The sequence below is a fragment of the Engystomops pustulosus genome, chromosome 3 (assembly GCF_040894005.1).
Source record: "Engystomops pustulosus chromosome 3, aEngPut4.maternal, whole genome shotgun sequence".
Classification (NCBI taxonomy): Eukaryota; Metazoa; Chordata; class Amphibia; order Anura; family Leptodactylidae; genus Engystomops; species Engystomops pustulosus.
In genome coordinates this window covers 92,915,323-92,929,764 of record NC_092413.1, presented here as the reverse complement: position 1 = coordinate 92,929,764, position 14,442 = coordinate 92,915,323, and the positions used below count along the sequence as shown (strand labels likewise).

The 14,442-nt window shown below is 38.8% G+C and overlaps 1 protein-coding gene across 10 annotated transcripts in view; it reads right to left on the bottom strand.

Annotated features, from left to right (window-relative positions):
* MAP7 (microtubule associated protein 7) overlaps nucleotides 1-14,442 on the bottom strand; it is an 84,754-nt gene that overhangs the window by 11,833 nt on the left and 58,479 nt on the right. For 5 of the 10 annotated variants that reach the window (XM_072141452.1, XM_072141449.1, XM_072141448.1 and 2 more), the window contains exons 4-10: nucleotides 9,406-9,569; nucleotides 8,781-8,898; nucleotides 8,207-8,287; nucleotides 6,979-7,089; nucleotides 5,058-5,171; nucleotides 3,184-3,341; nucleotides 1,482-1,606 (exon numbers count right to left, since the gene is read on the bottom strand). In XM_072141452.1, coding sequence (XP_071997553.1) covers nucleotides 1,482-1,606; nucleotides 3,184-3,341; nucleotides 5,058-5,171; nucleotides 6,979-7,089; nucleotides 8,207-8,287; nucleotides 8,781-8,898; nucleotides 9,406-9,569 — 871 coding nt within the window. The remainder of the gene's footprint in view (nucleotides 1-1,481; nucleotides 1,607-3,183; nucleotides 3,342-5,057; nucleotides 5,172-6,978; nucleotides 7,090-8,206; nucleotides 8,288-8,780; nucleotides 8,899-9,405; nucleotides 9,570-14,442) is intronic. The other 5 variants (XM_072141450.1, XM_072141453.1, XM_072141451.1 and 2 more) reach the window with 5 other exon arrangements.

Here is a 14,442-nt window from a genome sequence, read left to right as displayed (position 1 = left end):
TGAGTCGCTAATAAAGTTGTCCACATAATGTTGGGGTGGCACCTTCATTACACAACCTGTCATAGCATTTCCAGCAGAAAAAAATATGCAGTGATTGCAGTCATTACGTATCCAGGGAATGACAGCTATCCACCATAGCCTTCATTTGCAGTGGTGTTGTGAACAAGGAACTATACATTATCTCGGAAGCTACTGAATAAAACAGTGGGTCTCCTTTGTGGTGATATGAGGAACACTAAGGAACAGCTCAGTGATAAGACATGATGTGGAAGGATCAGATGCCTCCATTTCCATCAGGATCATTTATCAAACATTAATGGGACCAGCTTGCATGGCAACTTTGCCAATCTACACACATGCAGGATCTAAAGACAAAACTGCAACATCTGTACGCCAATGAGCTGCCGGATACAGGGCCGCATCTGCCATGAGGCGGGATAAAATCCTCACCCCAGACGGCAGAATGCAGAGCCTTTTTGGGGGCAGCAGACCGCTGGTAGTACAGACTTGCCAAATGCTAGCAAGTCCATACTACCTGAAAAATCTATTACATTGGCATCTTTGATTTGCCAGTGTAATTGACAGGCAGAGCAGTGCAGCACTGCACCCCTGTGTGCACCGCTCTGCAGGATACAGGCTGGCACTACAGACAACGTGGATGAAGAGTTGCGGGGGGAGCTCTGGGGCTGGAGGTAAGTACCAGGTTTATTATTTTTTTGGGTGTCATGGCTGTATATGATACTGCTGCATATAATGGAGGAGGCACTGTGCTGCTGGGGGAGACTGTGTGCGGCATGGCTCTATATACTGTATGGGGATCTGCATATAGAGGCTGTATTTTAATTAAACAGGGTGGCCTTATAGTACTATATATGATTTAATTTGAAAGCATGTATAAGGGGGCTGTTGTAAATAAATGAGGGGAAATGTATATAAATAAAAAAGGTATGTATATAAATTAGCAGGGTGCTGTAGATACTATAATTTATTCTAGGGACTATATGTTTTATGTGGGGAATAGTGTGTTTAGTCGTGTTGTGAGAATACCATATATTTAGGAACACAATCTATTATTACCGTACGTGACTGTGGTATTTGTAGGGGTGCAGTGTGGAGATGTGCTGCATGGAGCTAAAGACATTTGACTGTGAAATCAGCAGAGAAAAACCATGGCCGGGAGAAATCCTAAAGAAGTCCTTATCCTAATGGAGAAGATCACCACCTGTAAGGTACTAGATACTAGATGTCACTAATGCCAGCTTCCTTACAATTGCACAGTTTAAGGATGTAAATGCATCTCTTCAAGCTAATTTCGAGATTATATAATAATTTCATTCACACATTTTCTTTCCTTTTCAACAACTCACCAGAATCTGGGAAACTGTAGAAACTGAATTTTAGGTTTTTGCATAGGAACTTTCTGGCAACAATTTCAATACTTAGAGGTTGAGAAAAGAGCACAGTGGCAGAATCTTACTTACCCTACAGATGTAGGTGCTGGTGATTTTGGTTTAGGTACACTAGGTGAAATTGTTCTTTTTGCTGTGGATATAGGTGTTAATGATGTATGCTCCTTATCTGCATCACGTTTTTCTTTTTTCTCTACCTAAAAAAAAAGATCTGTTTAATATCCTGTAAATATGATATATCATAAAATATACTCCCTTCAGTGTCTTTGTTGAGAAATAGCCCCCTTGGATATTATTAATCGATTTAAATAAATGGGTGGCACGGTGGCTGAGTGAGTAGCACTTCTGCCTTGCAGCACTGGAGTCCTGGGTTCTAATCCCACCCAGGTCAACATCTGCAAAGAGTTTGTATGTTCTCTCCATGTTTGCGTGGGTTTCCTCCGGTTTCCTCCCACACTCCAAAACATACTGTTAGGTTGTTTAGATTGTAAGCCCCATGGGGACAGGGACCAATTTGTCATGCTTTGTGCAGCGCTACGTAATCTGTGTGCGCTATATAAATAAAGAGTTATTATTATTATTAAACTTTCTAAACACGGCCAGAGCTGGATAGCTTGGACCACCTCAAACATCCCTGCATCCTTGATTTTTTATTTTTTTCCTTTCTATTTTCTGCTCTTTTCTTTCCCTCTCCTCTTTTGTGTTCATTTACATTGCATTCATACAACTTGCCGGCAACATGACAGCTTATAACTACTTTCTGCACAGAAAGGTTAAAAAAAAGGAAATAACATGGCTGTAGTTCAGTTTTATCACTTTGGCCCAAAATGGCACAGAAGTACTGCAATGTATTGTCTAAGGGATCAAGGTATCCCCAGTGTAAGTCACCTAGTGGTACAGTAAAAAAAAACAAAAAAAAAACCCCATAAATAAAATAATTTAAAAAACACCTCCCATTTCCCTATACCATATATACTTATATATAAAATAACCCCCCAAAAATTGGTATTGTCGCATCCATAGCGACCTTGGCTTAGCATCGATTACAATATAATACCCGTGTTGTCAGGTGTATAAGAAATAAAAAAATAACTAAAAATTGCAATTTTAGTGCTTCCTACCTCCCAAAAACATGTAATAGAAAGCAATCAAAAAGTTAGATGTACCCTATAATAGTACCAATCTAACCGCTACCTTTCCCCGCAATAAACAAGCCCTAATAATGCTCTATTAAATGAGGAATAAAAAAGTTATAGCTCTCAGAATATTGCGACACTTAGGGAAATGCTTTTTCCATAAAAAGGAGTTTTTATTTGCTAAAGTAGTCAAATGTAAGAAAACCTGTACATAGAATAATTATAGCATGTTTATTATACTGTGGGGTGAACTTAATAAATATTTCAATTAACAAAACAAGCGCCAAAACTGTATGATTGCAGGAAACGGTTAATAAATTTGAATCCTCGTGCTATTCTTACCATAAAAATAAACCCATTGGAAAATACCAATCTTCCAGCAGAAAACAAGCCCTTATATGTCCATGTTCAAGTGTATATCTTTTGGGATTTGAGCAGGAAAAAAGCGGAAAAGGGTCCTTGTTCTGAAGGCAGTTTTAGGCTTTGTCCTTTACGTGTTGAAATAAATGGCCCATTTTACAACTTGACAGAGACACATGCCTGTTTTGAAAAGTGCCTAGTGGCCTTAGTAACCATGTAGCACATTTTTAAGTGGTCATTTTGGTCCCTTAACTAATGATTACACTAATGATACTTACACTGCTGCTTCCGGCAAAGTGCGTGGTCCGTCTTCTTCCTATTGCCTCTGGTGTAGTGAAAAAATGTTTAGCCTTCTCTGAACTTTTACTGGTTGGAGTCTTGGAGAGCTGGGGACTTATGGGGCTGCAAGATGCTGAACGAGGACAAATGGGGATAACTAGAGTTTTTTTTTTTTTTAGATAAGTAAAAGAGATAGTTGGCGATGAAGAGGAAAATGCCAGAAGCAGGAAGCAAGGAAAGAAAAAAGGAAGAGAAGAAAAGTAGCCTGTTAATACCAGCAAGAGGTAAGTCTTCTCCAAAACCATCACTGTACTGTACTGCAATTTATAGGAAACCTGGAAACAACTAGCCATACTTATGCTTTGGAAATTGTAATAGATGAATTTTCCAATGATATCTATCCCTGAACATCAGCAAGTTCTGGGAATAGAAAAAGGTTATGATAAGTTAGACAATGATGGTTTGGGATTTTTCAAACGCAGAAACAATCACATAATGATTTTGGAATTATACAAATTTACAAGATTATTTTGGAAATACATGCTCAGAAAATCCCACAATCACAGACTACAGACCCATGCTTCATAAAGCAAAGAAGACAAAAGCACTAAATGATTCAGAAAAAAATATAGAATATATATCTAAAAGTAATAGAGAAATAAACAAAACAATAAATCAAAACAAAATATGATATAAAAGCTTCTCATCAACCCGCAAAAAATGCATACATTTACCACTGTGTCATAGGTTCCATAAGGAGCCTGCATTGAATATTCCAGCAAAATTCCAGGATAAAAAATTATCAATAAAAAATGACAGGCACCAAAACTCAATGAGTCTATATATAGTCAAGGTATCAATTAGGCTTCGCAGGTGTCTGCTATATTACACAGCAAACTTCAGTCTCTGCATTGTAGTTGTGAGGGCAAAGTACAGAAGACATTAAAATAGCTTAAAGGATATCTACCACCAGGATGAAGGATTGTAAACCAAGCACACTTACATGCTGCTGTGTACCCTTCTGTAATTTCCTGCTCTTCTTTTAGCTTCCTAAGAACTTGCTTATACGCAAAAAGGTTTTAAAAATCATGCAAATGAATCTGAGGGGCTCTGGCTTCATAGATGTCAATGGAGCCTGGAGCCCTTTAGGCTCATTTGCATAGTTTTTAAAAACCTTTATTCTTAAAAACAAGGCCATAAAAAGCTACAAGAAGAGCGGATCCTGCAACACCAGCATGTTAGTGTGCTTGGTTTACAATCCTTCATCTTGGTGGTCACTTAACTTTACCATGACTTCCAGATTGTTGGTGTGCTTCAAAATCTAGAAATCTTTTTTAATATGTCACTGAATTCAACTTCTTTGTTAACCTTATGAAATTCAATGAAAGAGCCTTTTCAGTCAACACTGTGCATTACTCACGTACATAAGATATAGTATTACAGTAAATACCAGCAGAGTAAATATATTAACTGTCTGGACAATGACTGAATAGCCTCAATAAATGTCAAAAGGACAATTTTCACTTTCTGGCTGTCTATGAAAAAAGAAAAAAAAAAAGATCTGGTCTACCTAGAATAATAATAAAAGGTTAAAAAAGTGCTTTTAATCTACAGAGCCTGGACACAGAGCCATTATTTGTTTTTTAATATGAGAAGGCAATGGATTCTATGCAGGCACAGATACAGCCCGATACAGTATGCAGTGACATATCTGACAAATATGACAAGCCACAATCCACACAAACACTTCTAAGTCGGTCACTACATGCAGGAACTGGAGAAAGGGTACAAACCCTGTTTGGTCAACGCAGAATGGCAAACTCTATGCATATGTACAGCTCACCTACAGTCCTGGTATGGAATAATAAATTACCTGCATCTCCCGACAGAGCTGCTGTGCTTTTACTCCTAGCCAGGTGAGAATGTGTAGGCTTTAGTAGCCGGGACACTACATTGGACTCCCATGGACTAAGCAGCGGTCGCCGCCCTAGTTGTTAGAAACAGAATATTAGACACAGACAGTTCTGGAAACAGTGTAGAAGGCACAATGAGTGTGACCCGTAACCTATATTCATATACAAGTCTCATTAAATATGGTTAATAACTCTGCTACAACATTTAGGAAAATTAATTTGTGTCACATCTAAAATTATTCCATGATATTATATTACAACCCCTCTGGAAAATTTAACCTAGTTACAAAGTGACACCACACTGCAGGACATCATTTCTTACTTTCTCTTTTCTCATAAATTTTACCTCTGCATTAACTTTGCTTAACACTGGTATTAAAAGGACATCTACCACCAGGATGAAGGATTATGAACCAAGCACACTGACATAATAGTGTGTGTGCACCGTCTGGAAGGATCCGCTCTTCTTTAAACTTCCTATATCCTTTTTGTTAAGAAAAAACTTTTAAAAATTATGCAACTGAGCCTGAGGGGCTCCAGGCTCCATTAACATCTATGAAGCCTAGAGCCCTTCAGACTTATTTGCATAATTTTGAGGCTTTTTTTGTAAAAACAAGAACATAAGATGCTAAAAGAAGAGCATATCATTCCAGAGGGGGCACACACCAGTATGTCAGTGTACTTGGTTTATAATCCTTCATCCTGGTGGTAGATGTCCTTTAAGTCTGGCTAAATGTATGAGCTGAAAGTTAAGGGGATCTGGTGCTGTACTTCTCATTTAACAACTGCAGGAATTTTGGTCAGGGTTCATATTTATACTACTTGAGCTGTCTCTGAGTTGTACCACATAAGTAGGATAATGGCTTAAGCAAAACCTAAGCCCAGGTGTGCAGCTACAGGCTCATGGCTCTGAAGCGGAATTGTAGCTTTGGTCCCCTGACCCTCACAGTTTCCTTTTTTTGCCTCTGTGTGTAACTGGTCTGTAACTTAAAGCTGCATTGCTGGGTCGCAAAAGTGATCAATGCACAGAAATATCATTTTGTGCCACTGCCCTAAATTTTCATGGGTTTCTTCTTATACCTGGCAGTTGTGTTTTTATAGCACTCCCTCTGGATGCCTCAATCCATCTGGGCACTTGAGGGAACTGCTAGAAAACATGTATGGTGGATGCCAGCATGGCAATGGGAAGGCCACGAGCCACCAGGTTTAGGGGCACAATTTAAACTGAGGCCGCTAGAGCCCCTATTTCTTACCCAAGCCTTTCTACATGTGTAATATGTACAGATCTACCCAAATTCCCTCTTCATATCGATACTGCTAATAAAATGCAAGGTACTGTAAATCCCACTCCAAGCCAGCAAAACTAAGGGTTTGCTATAGTAGACAAATACATTTTGTAAATATGTATGGTGTTTCCATAAATATTAGTAGCATGCATGCAGGATTATGGAATCGGCAGATCTGAAGTACAATGATGACAATTTTGCTTCGATAACTAACACCACAAAATGAGGTTTTGTTGGCAGATGAAAGAATGTCACAAAACAATGACAACGATAAACACCACAGACTGGTAACCTCTTTACATAGGATATATGTCTGAACCTTGCAGAATATTATGCATGTCCCATGGCCTGAAGCTTCTTACAAAGCAGCCGTACCAGATTCCTAGTTACTTCGTCTGGTTCTTTCATTTGCCATTGAAGCAATTGCTGGCAGTGTTATTTGAGCAATATAAAGCACTTCAAAGACAGGAGGATACAATACAACTGCATACTATATCTTTAGTCTAGATTACTCCATATTGCAGAAATCAGTCACTTTTCCAATGATATAGTGAACAAGGCATATCAATGTCTGTATTCTCTTGTAGCACTGTACCTCTGTCTGGAGTATTAAGTAATGTTGCAGATGATGTGGAGAGTCGCTTGTTAATAACTGGATCAACATGTTTCGAGAGGTTCATTGTTGAAACTGACCTCCTGTCAGGATCTAAAACAAACGGAGATATTGCTAATGGAGCACAGCCATATAATGTATTAATACCAGTAAACTGGTAGATGACCCAATGACATGGTTGCTGCTCGTCTTCATAAACGATCTGCAATGCAGGGCTCCATTTACATCAGGGAAGACTAAAATAACCTGGGCACTCCTCCTCCAACAACATACCACAGAAAACACTCCTTGCACACAGCACACCTGCAGTATGATGGTTAATCTGGGCAATGACTATTCAGTGCCATAAATGACTAAAAGGGAACCGGTCATCAAGAAGGTCATTTTTCCATGACGACAAGTTCCTATAGCTCAGGCATGTTGATTTAAAAATTCCCTTGTCATGCGTCGGAATAATTCCAGTGATTTCTCTATTTTTTTAAAATCATTATCTGGCTATATGTAAGCTGTGTGTGGTGAGTCCCACGAAGGGCAGGGGGGCAATTCAAATAAGAATTGCTTGTGGCAGTGAGCTGACATAAGTGGGGGAAGGGAGCTGGGGAGAGGCCATGGGAGGGCAATGAGGTGGAGAAATTGAACTGTAATTTTTAGGACACTGCACCAAAAGTAATTTCAGGACTCCTTTGAAGGAAAATATTTAGGCTAATATAAGGCTAAGCCAACAACACAGACATTGCACACAAGATACTGGACATAGAAAAACACAACACTGTAACACAAGGTGGGAGAGTATCAGCAAAATCTATCAATGCAGAGTGCCACAACATTGTCTTGGCAATATTTTTATGGAATCTGCTGACAATTACATTTTTATGGTGGCTGCGAGAGAGAGTCTCCTCCAGAAATGAGAAAGGTTTAACCAAATAATAAAGCCCAATGTTAGATATTGAGATGAAGTAAATAACCCAAGTTATGAGTCCTCTCTGCATAAAAAAACAAGCAGAAGTGCCACCATAAGAACAACTATAGAGACAGACAAGTAGAGCGCCTATGTTTCAGATGAAACATATGGTCTGCACCTTCTATACATTAACACCACATTAGGTTTACAAGACTCTTGGTTGTTAGCAAAAAATGGTCTACATCACTCAGGTTAAGTCACTAAGCAGAAACTAAAAAGGAAATCACATAACAGTGGTTTAAGTACCACCTCGTCTGAATCGACCCTTGGCTTGGAAATGGTATGCCAGGTCGGATAAATCGACATTGAATGATGAGTCAACAAAGTAACCTAAGAAACAGAACATGCAAAAATGAATAGAAAAAAAAGGATGTGACCATGATGGATTGAAAGGTTCATGAATTTACAGTACTAAACACATTTATTCACTCAGTGCTGAAAAGAATGACAGTCTCCAGTACTAAGCCTAACTTGGAAAGAAGACTAGCTAATTTTTAGGATTTTGTAATATTTAAATGTCAAACACCCCTGTAGGATTTTGATTTGAGTATTAATCATGTCCATTCAATGACTGGTAATGCTATGACCATAAGATTAGGAGGAGCCATTTAAAAACTGGAGGGTATAAATACTGCCAAAATCCAATAAACAAGTCTTGGCGGTCCAATGCGTTTCTGTTCGGAGACCAAAAGTCTTGAATCATATACACAGTCCAAGAGAACTGCTAGATCTAATCTTGTCAAACCCTATTATCGAGCTTTTCCTACACCTTTTTACATAACTTTATAATGATGTTAAAAGCTCTTTGTCTTTTTTGTTTTACCTGAGCTGCTGATGCTTGTGTTGCTCTGGAGAGCGCCGCCCCAAGACCATCTGTTATTTTTTTGCTTTGGTTTCAGACTTCTTTCCATAGTACGTTTTACCACCGCTTCATGACGTTCCTTTTTCATGAAAAAAAAGGTGAAAAGTATGATCAATTTCTATTATAGAATAACACCACCATTAAAGTCGTTTTCATGAATTTGAAAAATGTTTTTTCCAAAACCATGTCACAACTTCTCATGGGCTGTATAAGGTATTGCTGCTCTCCCCCATCTACCTAAATGAGGTTGAGCCACAACACCAGACACCAAAGCTGTGGAGCTTCAAAATATGGGATTAGATATCAATATCCTGTATTTAATAAGAATGTAAAAAGTTTGGAGTTTTCATTTATTTATATAAATACATTAGTTCAAATGACAATAGAGTTAGAGTTGTAGTCGGACTCCCAGAAGGAGGAGTTCTGGTTTAATATACAGCTCTGCCAGGCACAATACACTTTTTAAATCCCATATAAAACACATGAAATGCTGGTGTTTTGTACTCGTAATTTCTATACACCAGCAAGAAAAATATGTTACATCCCCTATAGAAGAAAAACATGTATGAGAAGTAAGATGACCTACTTTTTCTTCTTCCAGTTTCTGCCTTCGCTTCTCATCCACTGCAGCGCGCCTCCTTTCCTCTCTGAGCCTCTGTTCTTCAAGTTTCTTCTTGCGTTCTTCCAAATGCTTCTCATAATGCTGCCGCGCTCTCACTTCTTTCTCTAACCACAGAGATTCTCTCGCAGCTGACGGTGAAAGGAAGACCAGGGAACATACATCTATGTTGTAGTTTATTTGACAAAGATAATTTGTAACATTAAAAATATTCCTAGCTTTGAAATGTACGGTTCACCGGCCCAATCCCGAATAGCTGCTTATTAAAGCTGACAGATATGCCTGCATACAAGAAAATGCTCAGGGGACCTAAGCTCTGTCTATTGCTGGATAATAGCTAAAGGACATTATAGATGCTTGCTGGAACGTGGATGGAAGCTTACAAAATCCCATTTGTCACCTCTATTCAATAATACAATGACATGGGCTATTTATACCTAGAGGTGTATTTGGTACCAATCAGAATAGGTTTCAGTGTTCAAATGTATAAGAATTTTCTGTACCAATGCAAATATTACATAAAAAAAAGATTTACAAATGCTGTCTAATATTTTACTGAGAAGATGCATCAAATGTAGCACACACTGTTTTATATGTACCAAATCAAGTCTACATGCTTGTGACACCACCATAGGAACATTAGCACTGACCACCATGAAAAATAAAATAATAATAATAATAATAATAATGCAATACAAACACTGAGAAAGACACAATGATCTACTATATGATGTCTTCTCAGAGAGAGATGCTAGGCCTAGGCATGCAAGAAAGCTTGGCTGTCAAGGTCACTTGGAGTCATGTTCTCCCTAGAGCTTAACATCAGACAGCTTAGAGGCTCTGGAGACTGAGGAATCCTTGAGCTGTTGCACATATTGCCTCACATGGTACCCATGAGCTGCATTTAGCAGCATGCCTGTATAAAGGAAGCTACATAATATACTTAGACAAAATATAGATAAAACTGAGAAAAAAAAAATCAGTTGCAGCTTTAAAAATAAAAAGCTTCTTAAAAGGACATCTACCACCAGGATGAAGGACTGTAAACCAAACAAACTGATATACTGGTGTGCGCACCCTCTGGAAGGATCCACTCTTCTTTCAGCTTCTTATGCCCTTGTTTTTAAGAAAAAAAAGGCTTTAAAAATTATGCAAGTGAGTCTGAGGGGCTCCAGGCTTCATTAGCACCTATGGAGCCCAGAGCCCCTCAGGTTCATTTCCATAATTTTAAAAAGTCTTTCGGTAAAAACCAGGGCACAAGAAGCTAAAAGAAGAACAGATCCTGCTAAAAAGGGCACACACCTGTATGTTTTAAAATCCTTGATCCTGGTGGTAAATATCCTTTAATGTAAACTGATGTGAGATTGCTCACCATAATACCATAGAACAGTGGTGGCTAACCTATGGCATGGGTGCCAGAGGTGGCACTCAGAGCCCTTTCTATGGGCACCCAGGTAATCACCAGAGATGACTCCAGCTATCTTCCTGCAGTCCCAGACAGCCCAGGACTTGCTGTGCACAGAGGTATTTTAAAGTGACAGTGCTACCTGGGACTACTGGAGGAGTGGGAAGGTGTGGACAGATCTTTATTATCATTGTAGTTCCTGCTCCGGCCCTGACAATTCTTCCTGTTTATGGGACCCCGGAGGGAAGCTACAATGATTTCTTCTTTTTTCTGCTTTATTGATGTCCTCTGGGTGCTGATATGAATGAAAGCTGTGACAGAGCAGAGTATAAATCAAGAATTAAATTTCTATGTTGACGCTTTGCGATAAATAAATGGGTCTTTGGTTGCCATCACTGCCATAGAAGATTGGCCCTGTAAGGGATAACGACGGGAAAAAAAAAAAAACGCAGACCGATTGATAGGTCAGTTTGGATTTGGCAGCCATTTGAGTAAGACGTGTTTCATGATTTTCACTAAGATGGAAAAAGAGCAGTATTGTTTGATAATTTGCTTTTTGTTTTTGGATGGGAAAAAATGTGAGGACACTTCGCCATCTATGACCACAGTTAGATATTGGTTCAACAAATTAAAACATGGGCGAACATCCGTTTTTGAGGAGGCCGCATTTTGCGAAAACGAAGGTGCCGTTTCACCACGATAACGCACCAGCACATTCATCCGGAGTTGTCGCCACCAAACTGCATGAATTGTGTTATAAATTGCTGCCACACCCCCGTATTCACCCAATCTGACTCCCTGTGACTTTTTCTTGTTCTCCAACATGAAGAAATGGCTTGCTGGAAAAAAATTTTTTTTAGCTCAAACGAGGAAGTCATCGTCGAGACAGAGGCGTATTTTGGAGAGTTTTACAAATCCTATATTTTGGAGGTGTTAAAAAATGGCAGGGATTGGGGGAAGTGTCTTTCTAAAGGGGGACTCTGCTGAAAAATAAAACTTTTTTTTTGGCTAAAAATCATTATAAGGCTGGGTTCACATCACTCCATTTGCCATATGTTGTAAGGAGATGTCAGGAAGATTACAACGTGTCCTTACAACTTATGGCACAGACATATCCCACTTAAAGCTTATATAGTGGGATACGTCACCTGGGGACCCCCCTCCCCTCTGAATGCGTAGGGAGGAGTGTACCAATGGCTGTCTGCTGCCAATGAATGGGGTGTTTTTCTCCAGTGAAGTCACTGCCCTAATATGGACAGTGACATCACCAGGTCCTCTCTCCGCTGCATTCACTCCCCATAGCCATCCATTGCCTCCGCTGACCGCATAGGTCTTCCGCCTTCCACCATTTGTTAATAAATACGCCAAGCATATATGTTATATGGGTGCTTTCCCGATGTATATGCTTTGCGCATATATAAAACGTGGTTTGAATCCAGCCCTAGTCTCTTGATGCTGTGAAGCAGATAACAAATAGTGTATGGATTTCCATGTGAAGATGGGTATACAGCTTTCTATAATACATCTCACACTACTATCAATCCCAAATCTGGACGTGGATTACAATAAATTAGAAAGGTTAGAAAGATTACACTAGGTTAAGCTACAATGTATACAGCGTCCAGGTTGTTCCACAGGGAAAAAGTTACAAATCTAGTGCTCCTTCTTGTCTTGTCTCCTTCCAGCCTTGATAAGCATGTGTGTCTATGGAGGCTATGAGCTTACATCTACATCTCTCTATAGTTTGTTTACACAGCTCTGGGAAGTGTGGATTAACCCCTTCACTTCAGATCGAGGTTTAAAATAATAAACAAAGTCTTTAATGCAAATATTTTTTCCAGGTTATTACCTATATTTAATAGTACCAAATCTGGCAATTTTCACACCACTAGCCTAAACAGACTCACGCTTGCTTACATCACAGATATGATTACAATAGAAGATAGCACTATCATATCCCCTCCACTACTGATAATAAAATAAAGTCACAGCTTATTGACGCCTCTTATCTGCTCAGGGCATGCCAGAAACCATCCATAGACTTCAATGAGCCGGCTCCAGACCATGAGACTGCTGTAAGGTAGATCCCTAAATGATATTATAAAAGCTCGGCCAAAATGGCAGATAAAACTAGACAGAAAATAGAAGAAAAAAAAAAGAAGAGTTTACAAAGTATACTGTTTAATATCTCTGAAGTTTGGAAAAAATAGAATTGTCAGTTAATTTGCAAGCTAAAGTGTCCAAAAATAGTTGTAGGTTAGCAAAATTTACATATGGAAATCATATGCAACAGATCCTTAGGCTCACGACTGCATCCGGATGAACTCATTGGGTGCCACATTTAAAATTATGATAAATGGAAGGTTTGTTACGGCTTTGTAGAAGACTACATGTGTCTAGAGGTCCAGAAGGTCTCGTTTGCTTTTTAAGAAAATTTGCAGTGTTTTTTAGGACTTAATTTAGGAGATGTCCAAGTATGTATCTATACATTTCATACAAACTGGGGTTGGGTGCAGTTTGGTAGCAAACTCTCAGTAAATGTATGCATAATCTTACACTAACTAACAACGAGAGGGAATGCAATATGCCAAAATGAATGTAAAAATGAATAATCTTTATTAAATACAAAACATTGTTAAAAGTTTTACATAAAAGGACATCTCAGGAGAGACAGAAGTTACTAGCTGAAATGTGTCATATGTACCAAGAACAACCCAAGAACAACATACTGATAATATGAAGGGGTTGAGAAAGACCAGCGGGTTGAAACGCGCGTTGGGGGCTGCAATCACGCCAGGTAGTATGTTCACTTGTCACACTGTCTGCAATGATTAACCTTGTAACAAAAACTAATTTAGGATGTTATGCTATGTTGCATGTTGTGATTACACACTGATATTATCAGTATGTTGTTCTTGGTACATATGACACATTGCAGCTAGTAACTTTGAATACGGTCATAACATTCGTATATTTTTGGATTACTGTTTTTGATGGGCTTCCCACCTGGCGTGTTTCATTTTATGTCTCTCCTGAGATGTCCTTTTATGTAAAACTTTTAACAATATTTTGTATCTAATAAAGATTATTCATTTTTACATTCATTTTGGCATATTATATATATTCCCTCTTGTTGTTAGTGTAAAATTATGCATGCATGTTTAAGAGGGTAGCTCTAGCATATCTGCCATGATTCAATCATTTAGCACTTAGTCTCAAATGATGTGTTTACTGACACATTAAACACACAACATCTGTATTTCTCAGTAAATGTAGTTGTGACAGTTTGGGGTGCATTGAGAAGAGAAGAGCAAAGTAAACACATAAAATCATGACAGTAGTTTGGTGCTGCGGTTTTGCAGAAAAGAAGGGATTCCTTAAATCATATATAGCTCAGAGCTCATCCTCAGCAGTGTGGTCGGTCCATGAAATTCACCCAGCACAGTATGATTCATGGACCACACATGGCTATGTGGTTCAGCCCTAAAAAGTGGCACTACATTTGTGACCTAATAACATGTAATAGAGGCTAGATGTAAACTACTATCAGAAGTTAAACATTCACAACATACACCTTATTAAATACCGTATATACTCGT